This window comes from Vanacampus margaritifer, chromosome 3 (genome assembly GCF_051991255.1).
Source record: "Vanacampus margaritifer isolate UIUO_Vmar chromosome 3, RoL_Vmar_1.0, whole genome shotgun sequence".
Taxonomy (NCBI): Eukaryota; Metazoa; Chordata; class Actinopteri; order Syngnathiformes; family Syngnathidae; genus Vanacampus; species Vanacampus margaritifer.
Genome location: NC_135434.1, coordinates 8,285,427 through 8,308,822, shown reverse-complemented (window position 1 = coordinate 8,308,822; position 23,396 = coordinate 8,285,427). Strand labels below are relative to the sequence as shown.

The window sequence follows — 23,396 nt, the reverse complement described above, 5'->3', positions numbered from 1 at the left end:
AACACCCCCATTTGACTCATCAGTGTGTTCGCATGTGCAACCACCCCACAATTGACTGATTAGTTTACATGCAACACACATACACACACACACAAACACACAAACACACACACGCCCGTCTGCTCGTGGGACTCCCGTCAGGAGCACAATATGTCCACTGTTTGGTCTCCACGCTAATTAAACAGAGTAAATCCAACGGCAGAGACGCGAGAGTAGGAGGGAGACAGTTGCCGAAGACAAGGATAATAAAAGAAACTTTGTCGCCTACAAGCAAGAAGGAAAAACTCAAATGTCTCATAATTAAGTATCGGCCATCCGTGTAGTGCAGTATGGAGTTACAATTTGGGGAGTAATCAGATAAAAAATCTTTAGGAGGAATTTGTCCGTGACGAGACCCTGGAAATTGGTTGAATTGACTCTAAAATGAAAAGCCAAAAACAGTCAAAATGTCAGTCATTGTGTGTGTTTTTGGGCAAGGCTCCTTGACACATTTTTGTGGACTTGCCTGCAATATTTTTTATCTTGCCAAGTCAAAATGGCTTCTGGGGCTGAATTGTCGAATCAGTTCGAGGGGTGTCAAATTGAACATAAAGTGGAAAACTTAAGAAAAACAATGCAACCAAAATGGATTTTTAATTTTTTTATACGTGATTTGGGAGACTTGTTTTTGCGGTTTTATCAAGGGCAGACATGCCTTCCAAATTTAACAGAGCTGAGGAAAACTAGTTTTGAATTTTTGAATAATTTCATGCAGTGCCAAATTGACACATATGTGATTACCCCCCCCCCCCCCACCCCCCCACACACACACACACGCCCCCAAAAAAAAATCACACACCCAAAAAGCATAGTTCCTTTGTTTTTCCTGACATGGTTTCTTGAGACTCTTTTTGTGGTTCCACTCATGATAGACATGTAGACCAAATTTAATGTAGCTGAATGAAACTTGCTTCGGGGGTTTGAATTTTCAAACACATCATTTCAAGTAGTACCAAATTGACCCTCTTGTGAAAAGCCTCAAAAACCACATCAAAATGGCAGACTTCCCATGTCTTTTCTGGCAATCGTTCTTGAGACTTTTTTTTTTTTGTGCTTCTACTTATAACAGACATCCTTACCAAGCTTAATGCAGTTGAGTGAATGAAACTTTTGGGGCTGATTTTTTTTTGTAGTTGTATATGCCAAAATCACCATAAAGTGATAAAACAAACGAAAATGGCTGGCTTCTTGAGACTTTTTTTGTGGGTTTGTTTGCAATAAACACTTTCCAAATAAACATAGCTGGGTGAAACCTCTTTACGGGGCTTAAATTTGAATTGTCATATGGGAAAAAGTCAATGTTTTAATAACCACAAATACTGGCTGTCACCGGTAATGAGCGTTTCTTCTCTTTTTTGAGGGGATGTCTAGGCAGGGCATAATATGATTGCCTGTTTGCCAAGATGAGTAAACGAGCGCCGGCGGGTACTAGTTGGCCCCAAGGACAACATGAGTTGCCCACGGATCTGTTCTAAAAATAGCTCACCAGTGATGGGACAGTGTAACTGCTAAGACTTAAAACAGAAGATGGAGGTCAACATTTATTTATTTAAACTTAAGAATATACACGTTTCTTCTGTACTAAATATTCTATATTTGGATTAATAATAAAATTGATTGCGGGGAGGAGGGGTAAAAATGCATGCCGTTTTATTGACCCAAATATTTCAAAAAAGGTTATTTCTGGCTCTAAACACTTAAAACAACCGAAACAACATTTTTAATCATCTGTTTTAAGTTACAAATGCTCAAAAACAAGCACATTTCTGACTTAATAACTAAATAAAACAATTGTGGTGGATTTGCAGATTTCCCTTTCAATCAACCAATACATCTGTGAAGTGAGAAGTTGCATTCTCTAAACTGCTCTCAGCACACACACAAACACACACGCACAAGACAAAAAGGCTGGAAACGAGAGCCCCAAACGAGGCCTCGGGTTTCACGGGCCATGAAAAATTCATAATTCCAGAGCTGTACATGAAACTCTAGAAGGAATTAGGACTGATAGCGGGAGACGGCGGGAAGGAGAACAAACTAAGCATCTCTTCTTCTTCTCCGTCCTCTGCTAGCTGCTTGCAACATCTCTCGTAAACACTTGCACTTGCGTAAACAAAATAACATGTATTGCGGGTGCACATGTGTGGTGGTGCGGTTTCAAAGCTGTTCAAATTAATTGATTGTAATTGGATGGGTGTTGTGCATTTTCAACACTTTTTTTTTTTTTAACAAGAATTTAGAAAGAAATTGCATCCAAGAAATTACACACTGTACATATTTGTTTTGAAGCTCGTAGCCCTTAATAGTACAATGAACCAGATTTAATTGGAGCCACAAGTCCCACTACAAGTGGTCGAATCAAGTTTCCACCAGCCAGAACAACAAATTTTCAGTGAAAATGTCATTAAAAGCACACATAAAACGATGATAAACATTGTAACTCAATGGAACCGCATTCAGCACTGTAACCTGATGTACAAGTTAAAATAAATAAAAATGAAGAAGAAGAAAAAAATCACCGACGCGTGGGAGGCCATTTTTCACGGTCCATCATAAAATGTAATGAGTGAATGGGAGAGAACACAAGGCCGCGGGCAAGGAGGGGGAGAGGGAGGCTACGAAAGGTCAGTAAAAAATGCTTTTCTGCAAGCGCAAAGAGGAGACGGTGGGTGGGAAGAAAAAAAAAACATGTCTGATCACGGCCGAGACCTGAAAGGTTCTGAGTTTGGATGAGTAAGCATGGACACAGAAGAAGATGAAGAAGATGATGAAGAAGAAGAGGTGAAGCAAACGCGCCATTGCAGGCAGCGGGAGGCTCGGTCTTTACAAAACAAGGCCAGACGCAGTCAAAGACTCGCTTTCACGCCATAAGTACGGACGTCCACGCGCATAGAATGCAGCATTGTATCAGCTTCTCTTGCTGTGTGTGTGTGTGTGCGTGCGCGCGTGTAGTTGTCGAGTCCAAGTGGAGTGATCAAAGCCGCTACAAACCACCCAGAGAGATCTCCCCGTTCCTCACCCCTCCCCACCCCATCGGGCCTCCCCCCTCCTCCCTCCATCTGGCTCTTGTACAAAAAGTTAGAAATTAAAATTCCTTTAGAAAATGTGCAATTCCCAGGAAATAAATAAATAGAGTATGACTAGTTAATTCATCACAACGTGTCACGTACACTGCAAATGTGCTTCTTGATTTACTCGGTTTGGAGTGAGAAAAATTGTGCGTCGAAATTAGAAAAAAAAATCACAAGTTTAGATTTTTTTTTTTTAATGTAATACATTTCATATATTTTTGGAATTCTCATATAGTTTCACAAATCTTGAAAATCCTTTATAAATTTCAATTCATGTCATTAAAAACGTGTTTTCTGTGTGAAAACTGCTGTAAATTAAGTAAATGTGTACATTTGGGGTTGTATATTTTTGTAACACTGCAGAAAAGTATGAAACATTTTGTAAATATTTGTACAGTTTTATTGAAATTCCAAAATATTACATTCTTTAATGAGTAAAGTCATGATTGATGAAAAATTCTCAGAAAACACAGGGGGGAAAAAACTCAATGCAGAAAATGTCCATATATTTAGTTTTTTATTTGTTGTAAATTTAGTGCATTTTGTAACATTTCATAAAAGTTGAAAAAATAGTTGCAGTGTTTGCAAATTTTTATTAAAACTTTGAAATGTTGGACAAGTTTGAACTTGATTGAATGCAATCTATTTTTTTGTATAAGGAACGAGAAGAACTGTAAATGTAGTCAATTTTCATCAATTTAGAAACTACAAAATATTTTCAATGTTTCATTAAAATTGTCATTAAAAATGAATTTTAAGTCAAGTTATTGAATACTTTGTATATTTTCTCTGTTTGGACTTAGAACAATTCTGCCGTGAATTTTGTAAATTTAAAAAATGTCAAGAATTTTTTTGAAACTTTGTAAAATTTCCTAAATATAGTCATTTTTTGTGCACTTCAGTATATATTTGTTGTACATTTTTCTAAATGTACTTTAAAATGTGTGTGTAAATGTAATTTTTTGTAAATATTTGTTTGTAAACTTGATAAATTTGGTATGTTCTGTAAATTTTGGAAGATCCATTAATGATTGGATTCTTGCCTGGTATGTTACAATTAATTGCAAAAAGTTCAAACAAATAAAGTGGTTCCTTGAACTAATATTTTTACGAACAAATACAAATACAAAATATTTCATAGAAATTTTTTAAAATTAGTTTGACACAGATTTCATACCGGCTGCCGTTCCTGACACAACCTAGTATTTTTGGGTTGGGGGGCCTGGCATGGTATTGGGGCACCGGTCTCCAAACGAACCTGTGCCAACTGCAAGTACTTGACAATCTGCACTATTCGGTCCCACACAATGAAGCATGACCATTGGCATTACTATGAATGCTTGTCATTCAGCATTCATACATGCACCGCGACAGAAAGCATCCCCGCTCAGCCAATCGGTTCATTGGCTACTTTAGAATGACCGATCCGATTGGACTCGCTCGGGTTTTTGTGATAACACCCCCCCCCCCCTTGCTCCCTCTTTCAGCTGTGAACCCTGAAGGGATCTGGTGCACCAGGGGACGGGATCGCAGCATAATGGGCGACAGCAGGAGATGGCAGCTCTGGCAATAATATCGGCATGCCAAATGCACACACACACATAAACACACACTAACACGCACACGTCACACAAAGAAAGAAACAACATGTGATCTCTGCCACAAAGCCAAGTTGACACATCAAAAACTCCCACCAACTCCCACATTCAGAACATGTTGGCTCGCACATATGTGCAAAACACATATGCGCGCACACTTATAAGCCACATAGGATCACGGTGAGAGCATCCTCGCGCCGCAGGTTCACACATAAACGCCAACAGCCGCCCACCCACACGCATGCGCGACGTTGACGCCAAGTAGCAACAGTTTGCGACGCCATTTTGAACAAGGCTAATCTCAACAAGTGTGTGTGTCTACGGAAATATGAATGTCATGTAACCAGAAGCTAAGGAATGGTCCGGGAAGAAACAGAACCTCCAATGTTCCACCACCCGGCTCCCTCCCCTTCCCTCCCCTTCCCTTCCCTTACCCTCCAGCAGCTGAATGGCGGAACGTGTCTGCGGCCATTCAGCTCGCGGGCAAAACAAGAAGACTTTTCACACGCATCCCGACGCGCCATTCAACTTATATCTTGTATTGGAATCTCAATTTCAAAAGTTGATTCAATAGAGTGCCGAAAAACGGGTCCAGGGCTGAGAGGATGGATAAACAAGAGCGAGTGAAACATAAGAATTAAAGCTACAGGTGGAATTTAAACACGCACTGTATGGTCAATTTGAAAATTCAGCCCCCGAAGACAGTGTCACTTAGCAACATGAAATTTGGTAGGCAGGTCTATCATGAGTAGAACTACAAATAAGTCTCAAGGACCAGTGGCCAAAAATGTACAGGAAGACTGTGAAATGGCTGCTCATACCATACAAAGAATCCTTCCACTCTTATCTGATGTATGGTTTACAATGTGCGCTGCTGTTTCCATTAGCAACAGAGTTCAAATAAACACTGCAGGTAACTCTTTAATGTTGCCGTGTAAACAAGAGCGACATCATTACAATTACGACCTGTTTATTTAACAGAATCAAAAGACCGGACTTTTATTGGAGGGAGGTCTTTAATTGACTTTGTCTAGTGTTTTTAATAACATGCACTATAATAACCATTGATCCTCACCTTTGGTTGCTCAACCCTGATCTATAAAGAAATTGTATGGGAAAGACACAAATCAATTTTCAGAGGCATTTATTTACTCAACCTCTATTTTGAGGGAGGTATTTAAATTTCCCACGAGGCATGGAATCAGACACTTTTTGAACACCACTACGAAAGGTTACAGATTTTTTTATCGTTCTGTGGACTGTTTCTGCACTTGGGTAAGTACTGCTGCTCGTTACGTGTCTATGAAGTGAGGTAATTTCGCTCATTTCCTCTTTTCTCAAAAGGAAATAGGTGGTGTCTATTTGAGGGAGGCCTTTAATTATTCAAGCGAGTGAATGATGCTCCCACCCATCTAGTGAGGTGCTGCTGTTTTGGTCAGCAACTGGGTTCAATAAGACTCTGTCAAGTTCTCAGGGTGTCTGTGAAGCGACACCAACTTTTTGTTCTTTCTGACATCAAAAAGGAGCCATCTAAGGAGGCATTTATTTTACTGCAGTAGATGGCGAGCTAAGAAACGCGTTCAGTGCTTGTGGTTCTTGGTGTTTTTGTCAGCAACAGAGTTCAAAAGGCATCATTTGACAGAATTACATTCACAAGATCTTTTTTCCTGACATGAAAAAGGAGTTGGGTTAAGAGTCATGAAACTCTGTTTGTGAACAATAGCATTTACATGAGATAACAACACTAGAATGTTTGTTTGTTTTTTCAGAAAAGGGGAGACTTATTTGAGGGAGGTGTTTTGTGTCTTGAAAATTAACCATCGAAGGGTTTAGGTGCTTTTTTTTTTTTTAGGTGTTTTTGTTGAAACAACCTCAGCAATTAACTCTTTAAAACACATAATCACAGTTACTACCATTTTTTTTCTGACGGAAAAAGAGCATCTATTTGAGGGAGGCATTTATTTTTCTCAGCTGGATTATGCACCCAATTGGTGAATGCCCATGTGTGAACAACAAGGACCATACAATGATAAAATGACTGCCTGCTTTTTTTTTTTCCTGACAGCATAGAAGAAGCTAGTTTTATTTGAGGGAGGTGTTTATTTTTCTAAAATAGGCAACCCATCAACGACCAGTTTTTGACCACCCCTGCTGCAGGATGGGAATCCTATAGATAGATAGATAGATAGATAGATAGATAGATAGATAGATAGATAGATAGATAGATAGATAGATAGATAGATAGATAGATAGATAGATAGATAGATAGATAGATAGATAATTGATTTATCTACTCGTTAAAAGTTGATGTAATGTACTTTGATGGACCTGGGATCAGTCTACAATGTGGTCAAGACACCAACTTCCATACTACACTGCATCAGTGTAAGTTTAGTCGTTTTAGCACGTTTCATATTTGTTGCTTTGTTTTCTGTAATCGCTTTCACGTGGATGTCATTTACGTGCAAAAACGTGCACATTGTTATTTTGTTTGCACCTTAACGATATGCCTCCACAGTCCACAGAAGAAAAAAAAACGCTCCAAGTCAAGCGCAACTCGGCACGTTTCCGACCACCGCGCTTACCTTGGCCGAGTCCCGCGTGCACGAACCCCAGGAGGAGGAGGAGGAGGACGCCCGGAGTGGCGCACATCCACCGCCTGCGTCCTACTAGTCCACTTCTCCCCATGTTCACGAGAACAACTCCTCTGTCAGTCCAAGGGAAATAAAATAACACACACACACGCAAAAATAAAAATGAAATAAATATTTAAAAAAAAAAAAAAGAAAAAAAATCACAGCTCTCCCCACGTCAAACAGACAAAATCAACAGACGTGCAGCTTCTAATCCTGGAGTCCCGAGAAGATTTCTGAAGCGGTGGGGATGTCCCTTCCCTTCACGCGTGTCTGCGCGCGGCCGAACTGTGCGCGGCTGCTGCCTTGCTTGCTGCTCGCGGTTCTACGCACACTCAAGGCGAGGGAGGGAGGGAGGGGGGCGGTGTAAGAGAGAGAGAGAGAGAGAGAGGTGCCTCCGCCCTCTGCATGCAATTCTCTGCATCTAACACTTGTATTAATGAACCATTCTTAACTATTAAAATAGGCTATATCACATTCCAATTGAACCCAACTGGCAAAAAAAACACGTGTGATTAGCAGTGCACCTTCCCCATTCACCTTTTAAAAGACTCACGAACTGTACTTTACTCTGCTACATGTATTCCAACGATGTTTTTGGTTATTATGACTTATATGAGGCGCGTGCAGCACACGTGGAGCGTGTGTGCGTGCAGCTTGACTCACGGCTGCCCCCTCTCGGCCAGCACCGGGATACAATTACACACGTTGATGTGCGTGACCTGGCATCCCCTTAACCTCTAAACAACTGCTTAATTATACGTTCTGTGTACTCTCATCATCGAATGTGATCCATTGCACGAATTCAGCATTAATGTGGCTGTATATTTTTAAATGACACTGTCAGAAAGGTGCTGATTAAGTTGTAGAAATGTCAAGTAAGGTTAATTTATATAGCGCTTAATCAAAAGAGTTTTAAAGTCCCACAATTGGCAAAAATCATTCTGAAAGATAAAGGGGATACCCAATTAGGGGCTAATGAGCAAACTTTGAAAAGGGATCCCAGATGGAGGGATCACCCTTCCAGATTGGCCAGGCTGTTTGTAATGGATGCTGAGTGGACAACAATTCATCACATGGTGCTCTACTATGTTAATTTAAACAGCATGAGACACCAGTTAATGGAATTGAAGCGCCGCATCTACAGTAGATGCCCCCGGGGAAGTAGTTCTTCTAGGTTGAAGCATACATCCTCTACACTACAGCATCACCCTCACAACACTCATCCCCACTTAGCCCCCCCCACTATGAGCAGGAGAAGTGAGAGGGGGTAAGACGGGAGAAGCGTTGTAAAATGCTAACATTTGGTATGCTAACATGTAGAAAGACAGGAACTTGAGCACAGACGTATGCTATAATTAGATGCTATCAAAACTTAATGACAATGTGAGAATATGCGACAAGAAATTGGATAAAACGTGACTAGCATGCTATTAATCGGTATTCTAGCATGTCGTACGTACTAGCAACTTGAAAATGGTAACATAATCGGCTCGCAAATATATCGCTAGATATAAAAAAAAAATCTAGAAACAGATCAAATTTTTTTCATACCTCTAATGAGACATGACTTTTCCTTTGGCTTTTTTTTTTTTTTGTTGTTGTTGTTTATTTTTGTGCTATGCTTATTCCAAAAACAAGGAGCTGCCAAAGTGGATCAGTGCATATTTTGCATGAGCATCCTTCTCAATGATGTTTCTGCACAGTCATTTTGTTGCAGCCTGGCCCGGGCATCATGCATTGTAAATGGCCGTAGTAAAATATGCACTGGCTGCCATTTGTCATCGCGGCAGCCCCCGCGAGCTCTGCACACCACCACCGCAAGTCGCGGCGACCCGGCGGGACCCGTAAAAGCCTTTTTATGCTGCCACTTTATTGGGAATGGGGAAAGCAATAAGTTACACGGGAAACATATGGAACGCTCAGATATGGATCAGCACTCAGCCCTCATGAGCGTTCAGTGCCAACGGGGGAGTTTGCGGTTTGCTTGCGAGACTTGTAATTTGCTTAGTTCACATTGGCGCAAAAATATTGGTTTCATTACATGGGCGGAAATATAAAACCTTCAGTCAAATTTCCCGGGAAATGCTGTTTTATACCCAATACTCACAAAAGGCTAACAGCTAGTATGCAAAAACTCATATGGAAAGATCTCATGCCTCAGTGGATATATAAAATGCTAACACTTCCTTTGCTAACATAGAGCAAGATAGCAAGTGGAACGCATAAAGTGCCAAGGTACATTCAAAGGAATTATAAATCGTACCCTGTATTTAATTACTGTAGTGGTTCAGAAAATGGATGGATGTATAATTAATGATCTCGGATAAAACGCTAATACCGATATACTAACTTACAGCAAGACAGCTACTTAGGCGCAGAAAGGCAGACCCATAAGGATTATACATCAAACACTGTATGTAGCCAGATACAATCAAGGGAGATTTAATAAGACTTGATAAAATGCTAACGTGCTAACAATTAGTGCGCTAACATATAGCAAGATAGCAGCTTTAGCACAGAAAGGCAACCACATAAGATTATTCATCATTCCAAGTAATTGGTACTATTTCAAAAAGTTAGTGAGACTGGACAAAATATTAACACTCTAACAATTGGTTGGTACGTTAATATGATTATATGATAAATACTAAAATAGCAACCTAAGAAGAAAGGAAGATCCATAGGGATTAAATCAAATATTTCCTGCAGTCAGTCACTATTTCAAAGGGCTAATGAGGATAGCGCAAATGCTAACAATATCAGTTACTATTTCAAAATGCTAGTAAGACTAGATACAAAGTTAAGATGCAAACAATTGGTGAGTTAATGTATTTACTGTATATATTAAAGAACAATAAAACAACAATTTAAGCGGAATGGAAAATCCTTAGGTAATATTACAAAATAAAAATAAAAAAAAAGGCCTGTCGTCAGGTTTTACTTCAAAGGGCTAGCTAGCAAAACAAGATGAAATACAAACTTCCTAAAAGATAAAATGCTAACATACAGCTAGTCAGTAACTAGAGTACAGAGTCAGACCTCTATGTTGGCACGCTAACATTTTTTAAGCTAACGTATAGCAAGGCAGAAGCAACCAGGTTTCCGTGGCCAGTCGGGATGAGCTTACATTTTACTCGTTACGTAACAACCCTGCTTTAATCATCAAATAGACGGGAACAAATAATCACATCTACAACTTTCCGTCCCTGCATCCAGCCGACACGTGAGTGGATTAGCGGTCCAGGTGGTCCATGTAGATGTTGAGAGGGGGATTTACTTGAAAAATGAGACGGAACAGCCAGTCGTTTAGCGCCTCACCTCAAGCAAACAAATTAGGGGGAAAAAAATCACGCTGTATCAATCATTTGATGGATTTGAGTGCTGTGGCAGCTGCCCGTCTGACAGACAGACAGACAGACAGACAGACAAGGGACATGTAGAAAAGTCATCTAATTGAATTGTTTACTGTGGGACACAACCATACACACACACACACACACACATACACCAGAGGATTTAGCAGTGAGAACAAAACATCACGGCGGCGATAAATTGGATTGAAAAATCCCTTGCAGCATGCGACCTCAAAAGGAAGGAGTGCACATTTCACATCAAAATAATGCGCCGCTAATTGCATTTGTTTACATAACGGGACAATCTGTAAAATGGCTCGGCTGCATTCGAGACCGATTCCTCTCAGATACGTCAAGTGGTTAATAAAGGGGATGCTGTTTTTTTTGTTTTCTTCCCATGCATCTGCTTGACTTCAAGTGAAAATTTTGATGAAAGTCAGATGACAAACCATTCAAATCAAAATTTCTGCAAACAAGTAGGACTACTTTGGCACACAGCTACGTACAGGTTACTAGTGAGGCAAAACTGTGTACTAATTGACATTGGTGAGAAACTAGCACACGCTCTAATAGAGAGGTGCTAGATGTTAACTACAAAAAAAAAACTAGTAGTACTAGTTGCACGCCGTTGTCGATTACAGGAGTTTACTGGTGAGTAACAATCATTATATTAGTGCACTGAACTGTCTTAATAGTGAGGACAAAGAGCCTTCTAGTGCATGGACCTTAAAACCCTGGAGAACCCACGGGGTCAAATTTGGCCCCTATAAATTCTGCTACTCAAATAACAAAGACCTTTTTTTTTTTTTTTTTACAAATTTAACTTCAAAAGTCCAGAGTGCCACTTCTGACCATCTAGTGGATGAATATTCCACTTACATGAGCCAGAGTGGTGGTGACAAGATGGCTGGCAACATGCTGTTTTGTTGAGCTGGAAATCAATCCAAACAAAACCATCTTCTCAGCAAACCATCAGATGGTAAAATTGTGTTTTTTTTATTAATCTATTTCATATCATGTTGCAGAATGCCTAGGAGTATGTTTTATATACTGTATATATTTTGATAAATTAGCAACTCTGAGCTAGTTCAAAAAACAAGGGTTAAAATTGAAAAATCATATATTTTGGTGTTCAGTGAACTTATAGCAGTCATTTAATGTATAATTCATAATTTTCCAAAGAAGAAAAGGGTTCTCCAGGGTTAAGTTGGAAATCAAGAACGTTGAATAAATGTTCAAACAATTTTCTATTTAGTCATTTGAGCGTTCAGTTGATAACCTTGATCTTTAAGGCCCATGTACTACTAATACTCCACCCTAAGAAGTAGAAATTGGGCCTGGAATAGTTACTGTTGCACAGTAATTTACATGTGAGGTTTTAATTGCATATTGGAAAGTCACAAGTGTCACTAGTAGTGGAACAAAACATAAATAAGTAATAGTGCGCTGAATTGTCCAACCTTAAGATGGATATCTAGGTCTGCTCACTTGTCTTACTATTGCGGACAACAAGCGCACTCGTGCATAGACGTCAAGCTCGAAATGAAGGCTATTGAGTAAACGCTTAACACACTTCATAATGTAATATAAATGGAAGCACCTGAATATGTTTAGCCAATGCACGACTTGTCATTTGCCACGTCGCCACAGCACTACGCCTCTGATTTGCTTTTACCCCCCTAACGGAATACAGCCTAACATGTAACCATTATAATGGGAGTTTAACCAAATTGTTTGCCGTCCGCGTGGGAATGCACACATCGCCGCCTTGATCCACTGTTTTTGTTCTATTAGAGACTGATTCAATTCTAGATATCCACTGGCAGCGTCAGGACAAGAGGCAATTTCCAAGCCTTTGTTGCGCTACAAATCAAATCAAGTATCCCGTTGAATGTAATTCCCCAAACATTCTCCGGAGGATTTGAGCCGCAGGGTTTTTCCTTTCTTAATGGTAGCCCAGTAATAGTGCGCGGCGATGTAGATAAACTGCAGCGTTAATGTAGCATACGATTATGGTTTTAATAAACCTCCTCCATGTACAGTAGAAGATATGATAAGGAGGAACACGGCAAAGTCAGAAGTAAACGTTGTCAATTGGATTGTTTTGACTGCATATCCTGGGTAGAAATTTAACAAAGCTGTACAGTGCTACCTTGACTTAAGAATTGAATTTGCTTCATGACTGAGCTCAATTTACTTTGGCCACACGAATGCCAGTTTCAATGTATCCTCACAAGTTTCTTACCGTGTCTCGTTATGTCTAACCACGTCCACCTGTGTGTGACTTCCCTTCTCAGTGTGTGTGTGTGTGTGTGACCAATCAGTGCCCTCAGTCACATGTGTTTCCCCAGGTGTGTCTCATGAGGTCTTTAGTGTTGGTGTATTAATGCTCCGTCCACACGAAAGCCAGTTTCAATGTATCCTCACAAGTTTCTTACCGTTTAGTCCGTTCGTCCAGACGATGGCGCGGTTTCGGAGCTTAAAAGCGATCGCTTTTGAAACTGGGCTCCAGAATGGAAAGATTTCCATACGCGCCCCGTAGGCCTCCGCCTGGACACCATATGCAGGATACTCCTCCAGTGATGACGTAATGGTCGCAGCTTGATGACGTTTGCGCCAATTCCGGCGTGACTGCGCACGAACAGTCAATCTGTCAACAACAATGGCGGATAGCCGTGTCGTAGTCGTTTTGCGCAGCCTCCTTAGCTTGCTTATGCTTTTGCAGCAAAATATTTAGCTTCTTTATTCCCACGTTCAACAAGCGGTGTTGTACTTGAATCACCCGCCATTGTCACTTTTTTGATACATGCAAAGCCATGTTTGTTCTGTAAATTGCAATAAAGTTTTTTTAAAAAGTGTTCGTCTTCTTGGCTGATTCTTCTTCTACGCTTTCCGTTAACGCCCCGTGGCTGCGCTACAGCGCCTCTCCAGACTTGGCATATACATTACAGCCTTTAAACATCCTCAGCGTCTTCTTTTGGACACACGCAAGTCTTGAAATGTTTCTGTGTGTCCGAGATTTGTTGGAGGAACGAAGCCGGCTTTGCTCCCGTCTGGACCCGGGCCTAAATACACACAAACACCCACACACAAATGACAAAACAAGACACACCTGGGGCAAGACACAAGTGGCTAAGGGCACTGATTGGGTTGACACGAGGAAGGGCAAGATTACACTTAACAAGACCAAGGGAGACACACAAGGAAAAACAGAACACAACAGAACATGACAGAAACTTAAAGAAATATGACAAAACCAAAAAGAACCCAAACATGACAATTAACAGGATCGCTATCAGGCTTATGCAGAGCTTGCTGATGAGCTGATCATGAATCAGCTGTGTTGAAGAAAGGAAATATCCAAAACCTGCGGGAATCTGGCCCTCCAGGACCGGGTCTCGCCATCCCTGATCTAACTGCTTGAGAATTGTGATTTGAAAGATTTGTAGGATATGTATGAACGAATCAAAAAAATCCACCTGTTTTTAATCCATTTTAGGGAGCAGCCATTGTACTGCCACTTGCTGTCGACTGAGAGTGACATCATAGTACCTAAGGACTCAGCTTGCGAAGGTTACATGACCAAACCCAGAAAACAGTTGAACCATGACGGCCGTTACCTACATTAACTCATTCAAACCCAACAACATGTAAATACGTTTTTTTTAAATACTTTATCCTTTACTCCCAAAAATGTATTTATACGTTTTTTTTTATGCAAAAGCATACAGAAGGCTTTGATGCAGCTTCTGACATGAAAAGGTGGCTTAAAGCAATGGTAGTTATTACAAAAAATGGCCAGCAGGTGGCAGCAGAGTATAAGAGATCAGCCAGGGCCATGTCGCAACAAGATCTTTTTGACAGTGTTTGAATGGAATAATTTGAGTATTGATGAAGCTTAACTATATAGTAATGCTAACAATGCTAAAACGGAAATAGATGCAAATATACGTTTCTTCCTGTTGAAAGAAGAGACTCTAATCTTTCTTTTGGTAGGTTCAATTTTTTTTTTATAGCAATAGAACGCATTATTCTGTGGGCCTTGCAAAATCAGTCACAATCCAGTAAAACAGCTGGGAGCGAAAGGGGTTGCTTCAGTGAAAATGGCTGGGAGCGAATCAAAACAGTAACGTTGGACCACAAAAAGTTACAAATGACCTTAAAAGCTGTATAGTTTAATTTAGTAATCAACACGCCTTTGAAAGAGTAACGACTGGACCTTGTAGCTTGGAAGCAGCTCTCCATGTTTACCACAAAGCTATGAGACGAGGCGTTGCCACAATAAATGCCGAGCGACCGGGTGGCGTCTTGCCAAATTTCCCCAGAGAAATCCTCTAGCACCTTAACAAATGACACTTCACTGCAAAGTGGGGTGCCAACGAATCCCTCAAACGCTCACCTATGCTGAAGGGAGAATTGAAACTTAAAAAATGCCGCTCTAGCGCCGTGAGGCGGAATTACGAGAAGAAGCAACAATAACGTGACGGGATAATGCAACGCCAACACCGCCGGCCCCTGACAGACGCAGATGTGTTCCGTGAGCCGCGAGCAGATAAGCAATTAATTCCAGTCCCTCTTCCTAGGTGTTAATTCTGCGGCAATCAGCCCGAGTGCTTTTTGATTAGCTCATTATTACCTCGCGCACACTCCTGGAAGCTCAAGTCACATTTAATTAGCACTGCCAACCCAGTGGTGACCAATATTGCTGCAATTAAATCATTAGGAAACGGCTGCGGCGGTGGCGGCATTCTCGTTAGGATACCAATGTGTTATGAAGTTGGAAATTATATCAAAAGTAAATTGTACTGTGGAGATCTGCTGGAGACAAATCATGAACATGTTATACTTTAACACGAAAACGCAATAATAGGCTACTAATCACCAATCTATCTCGTCGGCACATGTTCCTCTTTTCTCCTGTGACTCGGGTTTCTATGCCCCACTTTCTGATTGCACCATCATTGGCTGTCATTGGGCAGCCCAGTGATTGATCATGATGACACTCTTAACTGGTTGGCTCGTGCTTGGGGGAGATAATATAATGCATATAATATAATATATGAAACATAAATGAATATTGCATTTTTAAAAATCCTAAAGAAAAAAAGCATGATACCAATTCATATTTTGAAGTTTAAGGTGGGAATTGTATCCATCTGTCATGTTTGATAAAACAATAAAAATATGTTTTCATGATTTTTGAATATATATGTGTGAATGTGCTTTTATTTTTGTATTAATAAACTTAACTAGATATTCCATGTTTCCATACTAAAATATTTAATCAATTTAATTAAAATAAATATATATAATGTACACATTCACAAAATGTATTAATCAAAATTTTCCATCAATATTATGACATATAGTAGTAATTTTAAATGTGTCTATATTTTCATAGCACACCATCCACTACTTCCTGAACTCAATACCACTCCTTCATTTCCTGTCTTTCACGATTGGACAAACGGATTAATCCAGGTGTGCCTGACATCGGTAACCACGACGACAATGGCTAGTCAGATTAGATTAGATTAGTCAGAATCATGAAAGACAGGAAACAAAGGAGTTAAATTCAGGAAGTAATTGGATGTGTGCAAAGAATCCATTCATTTCAAATGTGTTGTTTTTGGAGGGTGGGATATTTGACTCATATAGCCAATTTTCAGCAATAAAAAGAGATATAGCTAAATAATAATATTTGATCTATAATTAAGTTGAAAAGTATTATTTTTCATGTACAATAAATACCTTTAAAAACACATAACCACATGCTCAAGACTCAGGTAGCAACCAATCAAAGCTCAGTTTGTGAACGTCACATGATCAAACCCAGAAAACCCAGGTGAGCCATGATTGGTCGTTACCTAAGATCTGAGCACCTGCGAGGTAACAAAATGTTTTTTTAAAGGTACATGGAAAAATAAATATGTCATCGAATTAATTCTAGACAAAATATTAACTTGTTATTACTGAAAATGGCTAAAAGAGTCAAGTATCCTTTTAAAAGTCATGACACAAGGTTAAAGGTGAATAAACCTCTGCTATTCATTTGGAGTAAAAACAAGGGGGAGGGACTTTCTCAAAGCTTTCTTTTTGAAGATAAGACGAGCAAACCTGTGCGCTGATGCTTTCCATCCGCGCGCTTCCGTCGCCTCATCAATTGCCCTCCACATGAAAAGAACCTTTGCGGCTACTTAGCGCGACCCCTCTGCACATTAGCGTCTGCTGTCAAGGCCTTCCTGCCCTGTGTGGGAGACGTGCAGAACAGCAACATGTTAAGTTGAAGTGTGCGAGACGGGTGCAACAGTACAGCAGCGTTTTTTTTTTTTGACTGCGAGACACACAACAGTAAATTTGTGTCAGTGTGTGGAAAGCATTACAGTACGCTCGGTGAACTCCAGTTTACCGCCGGGTTTACAATCCAGACCCACCTGAAATAGGTGAAAATCCGGCATAAACAGAGACAATAAAAAAATAATAGTTACCACTCCTACACTTAAAGGGGAATTCAACCTTAAACATTATTTGACAATAATATGTTATATGTGACCTCAATAGTCTAAACGTGACATTCTGATTAATATTACATTTGTAGCCATTTTGCCACTTGCTGTCTACTGAAGATGACATCACAGTCGCTCAGAGACAAAGGCAACGACCAATCACAGCTCACCTGTTTTCTGAAGCTGAGCTGGGATTGGTTGTTACCAGAGCCCTGAGCAACTGTGATGTCATTTTTACACGACAGCAAGTGCCAAAATGGCCGGCTTCTGATATAGATTTGAACGCAATTTTAAACCGAGATTAACCAAAATACAGTAATTTGACTAGTGGGGCTGCATAGAACATATTATTGTCAGGAATTTTTTTGGGTGGTTGACTTTCCCTTTAAGACACACTTTTTAACTCTTTTACTGTCAAATGTTATCCCCAAAAAAATAACCCCTACACTGCCAGCCAAATTTCGAGCATTTTCACTCATTTTTTAAGGCAAACAAAATATTATGTGCTATGATTACATAAACATGGTGGATATCATATGAAAGACTGGATTCCATTCTTTCATTAGAAAAAAAGTATGTTTCTACCTTATTCCGTTCTTTAGTAATCACCATTTGAAAATTGGTCATTTGAGTGACATCATGCGAAAATAAAAAAATTAAAAAAAAAGAAGGAGAAAACAAGTTTTTTTGTGAAAAGATACATTTTCTGCACAACAGTGACTTTGACACTTTTGGGGATGTTGCACTGCCCATTAAGAAAGAAAAAAAACGTAGTTGACGTCAATTGACGTTATTGGCGATATACAGATGGCGTCTCCTTAACCTCAATTGACGTTTTTGGTCGTAAAAGACTTAAACACACTGTAAACATAGAAACACAAAAAAAACGAATTGCATGAATAAAATGTATTTAAAAACTCTTTTCAAAAGTTCTGTGCATTTTGATTGGCTACAAATTGTGACGTCGTCAGAATTCTGCCACATCGCTCCGTGTGCGGCGGCCATTAGACACCGAGTGGCAGAGACATATACGAGCAAAACACCCACCACTTGCATTTAAGAGCTTGCGGGGCTTTGCAAAGACGTGTATGTGTGTGTGTGTGTGTGCATGTGTTGACATTCTAAAAGAGGTGTAAGGTCAGGGGTCGTATCAGCTGTCGCCCCCGTGCTCTTGCTCCAATCCCCGGCAGCTCTTTCAGCTGCTGTTTGAACATCATCAATCTGGCACTGGCCTGGAAAAGCTGCAGTGTGGAACCACTCGAGGTCATTCTCGTTCCTAAAGCACTGTGCACAGTAATACTACTACGACTGTGGATGTCAACAGGTTCCTTGGTGGAGGTACGAGGAAAACGTGTCAAGGGTAAAGCCAAAATGTCTGTGTACTGTAAGTTCAAGAAGCTGTTAATGGCAGATTTGACAACGTTGTGAGAAGTCTGACATGGACTTATTACTCTTTCACAAGCGTTTGACAGACAGACGGTTAAGGGAGAGTTCGGACACGGGTCAAGGAATGACAATTGTATGTTTGTCATGATCACATAGTAGCTCAGTGGTTATAAGCACGACAGTGTTTTCCTTGTTGGGAGGAATAAACAAGAAAGACGACTCAAGGTTATTGTCGCGTTCTGCTCCAAGTAATATTTTTCACAATTGCATGTTTGTGGTCACAACCCGAAGACTCAGTAACCGCAAGTTATAGCCACACTTGATCATTTGACCTCTTTCTTGCAAGGGTAACACAAGATGACTCAAAGTTATTATTCAACACTTGCAAGAAATTGTTCACAAATGTATGTTTGTTATCGCAAAGCAAATCAATGTTTTGTAGAAGCGGAATGGAAACCACCTCGTTATGTGTGCATTTTGGCTCTTTTTCATATAAGGAAGTAACTAGAAGGATGACTCAAGGTTATTCTTGTATGCTCTGTTCCAAGTAACAATATCGTCAAATTGTCATCACACGGCCGCTGGATGTTTAGTATGAATTGGACAACGCTTGCTGTAAAAGTGGGAAGAGCTTTCACTATCTGCTCTGTTAAATTTGACCTCATTCTTGAGAGGAATAAAAAAAAGACCATTTAAGGGTTTTCTTGTACACTCCATTCCCAAAAAACGCCACCAATTTTATGTTTGTGATCATCAGTTACATGACACACCAACATACTATCACAAATATTTGATATAGGAAACCATACCAAAAGTATGAGCGGTTTAGCAACCTAAATTTTTACAAACATTGAATGTCACTGTCAACAATTTCAGTTATTTTACAGTTTGTCATCAAGTGGGTCTTCTGAGTTTAGTATAATTGGGGCAGTGGCTGTGTTAGTCAGAAGACAATTTTTTTTAAATAACAAATAATTAAAAAAAAAAATTAAAATTTAATAAAAAAAAAATGTTTTAAATATAACTTTAAGTAAAATATTTAAATGTATGAAACAAATGCTTCCTTTATTTTAAATAACAAATAATTAAAAAATATATATTAACTCTTTCACTGCCACTGACGTTTAAAAGACGTCAAGTAAAAACCTACGGTTCACTGCCAATGACGTCAAAAGACATCATCCAATGATTTATTTTTTTTTTTTTGAAACGGGTAGAGGAAACCCTTCCGCATGTCTGGTGAAAGTTTCCAGTCTGTCTGTTGTGCCTAATGACTATTTTTGGCCCCTAGAGGGCAGCGATGACTCTCTTTTGACAAGATCGGGTGGGCGTCAGTAGAGGCGGAGCTAGAGCGTCGAGCAGGAGATGAGAATGGAAGACAAAGAAAAAATGGCGGCCGGTCGCGAGGAGCTCACGCCCGAGCCGTTTTTTTCAAAGACCAAAAGCATCGTTGAAAGAGCACATTGTTGACGACGATGATCATCATCGATGATGAAGATGAGGGTGGTGACTCTGTGGTTGGAAAGCATTGACGCGGCAGTAGAAGACGTTAGATGGAGCTAGATGGAGGAGGGAACGGGCAATGGCGAGCGTTTGCAAGCAGCTCTACACTTACAAGACGAAAGGCATCGACCAACGCTAAAATAGTACATTGATGACGACGATGATCATCCTCGATGATGATGAAGGTGAATCCGAGCTTGACGGCAAAATTGGAACCGCTGACGCGGCGGCTATGACGGTGTCGTAACGCGGAGCGCAACCGAGCACGCACAGGCGGACGTTCGATCGGACGACGGAGAGTGCCCCGAGTCCAATGCATATTCATCGGAGGAAGTGTGTACAGTCTGCTACTTGCTTTTTATTCCCCGGAAAAAAAGGCCGTCAAGAAAGTGTAACGTTTGCACGCAAAACGGACCAATGCGAAAGTGAAAGTAAACTGTTGTGCGAGTCCTGGCGTCTCCTTGCACGCAGGAGAGTGTTACAAAAGGAAAAACTGTATTTGAAACATCCACATAATTGTAAGTAGTACCACAGTTGCACACATTTGGAAATAGTTTGCGAAATTGTTTTGTCAAATTGTTACACTGTTGAATGGAAATAAACGTATTTTGCAATCAAAAAACACTTTTTCATTGTTGGTGAAAGCGTTTTACAGAAGTAAAGCACTATTTAGGTGTTTGTGGCATCATTCATGGACAAAAAGAAGTGTACAATTCACTAGAGTGCATGAAATAACATCGTTTCACAAAAAGCTCTTTTTCTCCGTTTTTTGTTTCAAAAGAGAGAATTTCGGTGAAAGTAACAATTTTCTATTGTTGATTACTGAAGAACGGAATAAGGTAGAAACAAACTTTTTTTTCTGATGAAAGCTGAGAGTCCAATCTTTCATTTGGTAGTATGTGTGTTTCCATAGTCCAAACACAACATTTTCTGTGGACCTTGAAAGATCACTCAAAATGCTTAAATCGAAAACGTCTGGCAGTGAAAGAGTTAAAATTAAATTTAAAAAAATGTTTTAAATATAACTTTAAGTAAAATATTTAAATGTATGAAATAAATGCTTCCTTTATTTTAAAATGTACTGTATTTAAAACATAAAAATATATTTCAATATATATATTTAAAAATAAAATATTTACTGTATTATAATAATATACTGTTACATTAGACTGAATTTAAAATACACACAAAGCAATAGGCACCAATAAACTGTGTATAATGAGTACAAGCCTTTACCATGTGTCTTAAATTCCTTGTCAGTCCATCGACGCTGTTTTTCATTCCCATTTGGGATCTCTAATAGTTTCTGGCTCACTCGCAGAGTGCTTACGTCGGTCCCGGCCTGCGGCCATCTACCTGACGGAATAAGAGGAGATGACCTTTTACATCAGAGCTGTAAAAAAAAAAAAGAAAAAAAGTGCTGCTGGCTATGGGAGCTCAGGGGAATCACAGCAATCCCCAATTGAGCGATATTACCTGTCTAAATATGTGCATTTCCACTCGACACTCTCTCCAGGATGTGCTACTTCTAATTAGACTTTACTGCCTATTAGGAGCCCGAGCTAGAGCGTTTAACAGCCTCTTTGACGGGGAAGGGGGGTGGGGGGGACTTCCTAATTGTCCCCTTCATTTATCCAAAGAGAGACTGAAGAGCGGATGCGAAAGGAGCGGGCAGGTTGATAAAAAAGGACCAACATCTGTCGCAAGTTAGATATGCAACACACACACGCACATAACAACAATGTGGTGGCTCATTATTGATGCAGCCAAAAAGAGGAAAATCCTGTTATTTCCCGTTTAGCTGCCACTTGGTTTGGTGGGGGAGTAATAGCAGATGTGTCACTGAAATGACGGCATATTGTACATTATGTACCTAGCGGAGGTCTCACGCTACTTCAATAATCACGTAAATGAAGGGCTAACAGTGCAGCTCTGCTTAGCTTTTGGCTAGTAGTCCGACTGCCGCATGAAAATGCTGGATCTTCACCTAGCCTATCTCCCAGTCATGGGCGATGAAATTTGGTGTGGACAGTATCGTATGAATTAGATGGCTTGCTGATGTCAAAATTCTACGGAAGAGGATTAGTGCCAGTGAAGAGAACAAAAAAAAAAGGTTGGCAGGATTCTCACTATTATCTCAGAATTCTGACTTTAAAGTGTAAATTCTGACTTTAATCTCAGAATTCTCACGCATGCACATCAGAATCCTGCCAACCTTTTTTTTTTTCTCTTCACTGGCCCTAATCCTCTTCTGTAAAATTCACAACAAATCATGCCATGCTTAAAAACAGTGAATCTTTACGTAAAGGCTAATAACTGACCTCAACCCTACTGAGAACCTGTGGAGCATTCTCCCCAAAAAAGATTTATGAGTGTGGATGGTCGTTGACATTCCAAACAAGAACTTCACCAAGCAATCAAATATTATCTGCTTATCAGAAGTGGACTCAAGCCATTGCTTGAAAGTGGCTCTGGATCTTCCCCCAACCGAGCTGAACAAGTGGAGAAACTCAGCACGGTTATTGTGTAAAGTACACACAAAGTTGGGGCAGAAGTAGAGAAGACACATTTTGGCCAAAAGTGAGACAACAAAAGATTTATCCAACTATTTCTATACAAACACTTAAAAAAGTTCATTCTCCATAACATGTCCACTTTAACATTTCACATTACACGATGTACCCCCGTAGATGTGTGACTTCATCGCCTCCATCGTCCTATTTCTACTATTGCACTAAAACTGCACCGTGTTAATTTACTCGGCGACTCGGCCATGAAGTTTATTTTCTGCGAATCTCTCGAGGACGGCCATAAACAGTATGAGATCATTTGTGCTTTGCAATAACCGCTTTCCTTTTGTCGTTTTAAGTCTTATTAAAGTGCGAGCCCCCCGATCGTGAGTCACGGCTTGGCGGCATCTGCCGGATGGGCTTTAAGCGTCCTGTTAAATTACGTCGCCCCCCCCCCCCCGCCGCGACGCGAGAAAGGCGGAACGACCGCGCCTCTATAAATACAGGAGAATGTTTCCGATGTAACGTCCACAGTAAAAAGCCGCCGAGCATTAAATGCGGTCGCGCTTATCTGCCATTTTATTTTTTTTACAGCTTCATCCTAAAGACGATGTGGAGTGCGCTTTCCGCACATGAGCGTACGAGCCGAATGCTTGCCGAAGGGGCTATGAATATTCCATTGAAAGGGAGAACACGCAGTGCGTTTTCATCGATTATTGCGGGCGCTCCTTTTCATTCGGGAGCCGCTGTACCTTGAAAAAGTCTCATCTGCAATGTATGTCTCACAAAAGCGG

General features: G+C 40.2%; 1 protein-coding gene across 2 annotated transcripts in view; it reads right to left on the bottom strand.

Moving 5' to 3' along the window:
- LOC144049184 (netrin receptor UNC5C-like) overlaps nt 1-7,652 on the bottom strand; it is a 197,225-nt gene extending 189,573 nt beyond the window's left edge. For both annotated transcript variants that reach the window (XM_077561882.1, XM_077561883.1), the window contains exon 1: nt 7,294-7,652. In XM_077561882.1, coding sequence (XP_077418008.1) covers nt 7,294-7,396 — 103 coding nt within the window. In that variant the 5' untranslated portion in view covers nt 7,397-7,652. The remainder of the gene's footprint in view (nt 1-7,293) is intronic.
- Nucleotides 7,653-23,396: the final 15,744 nt, after the last annotated feature.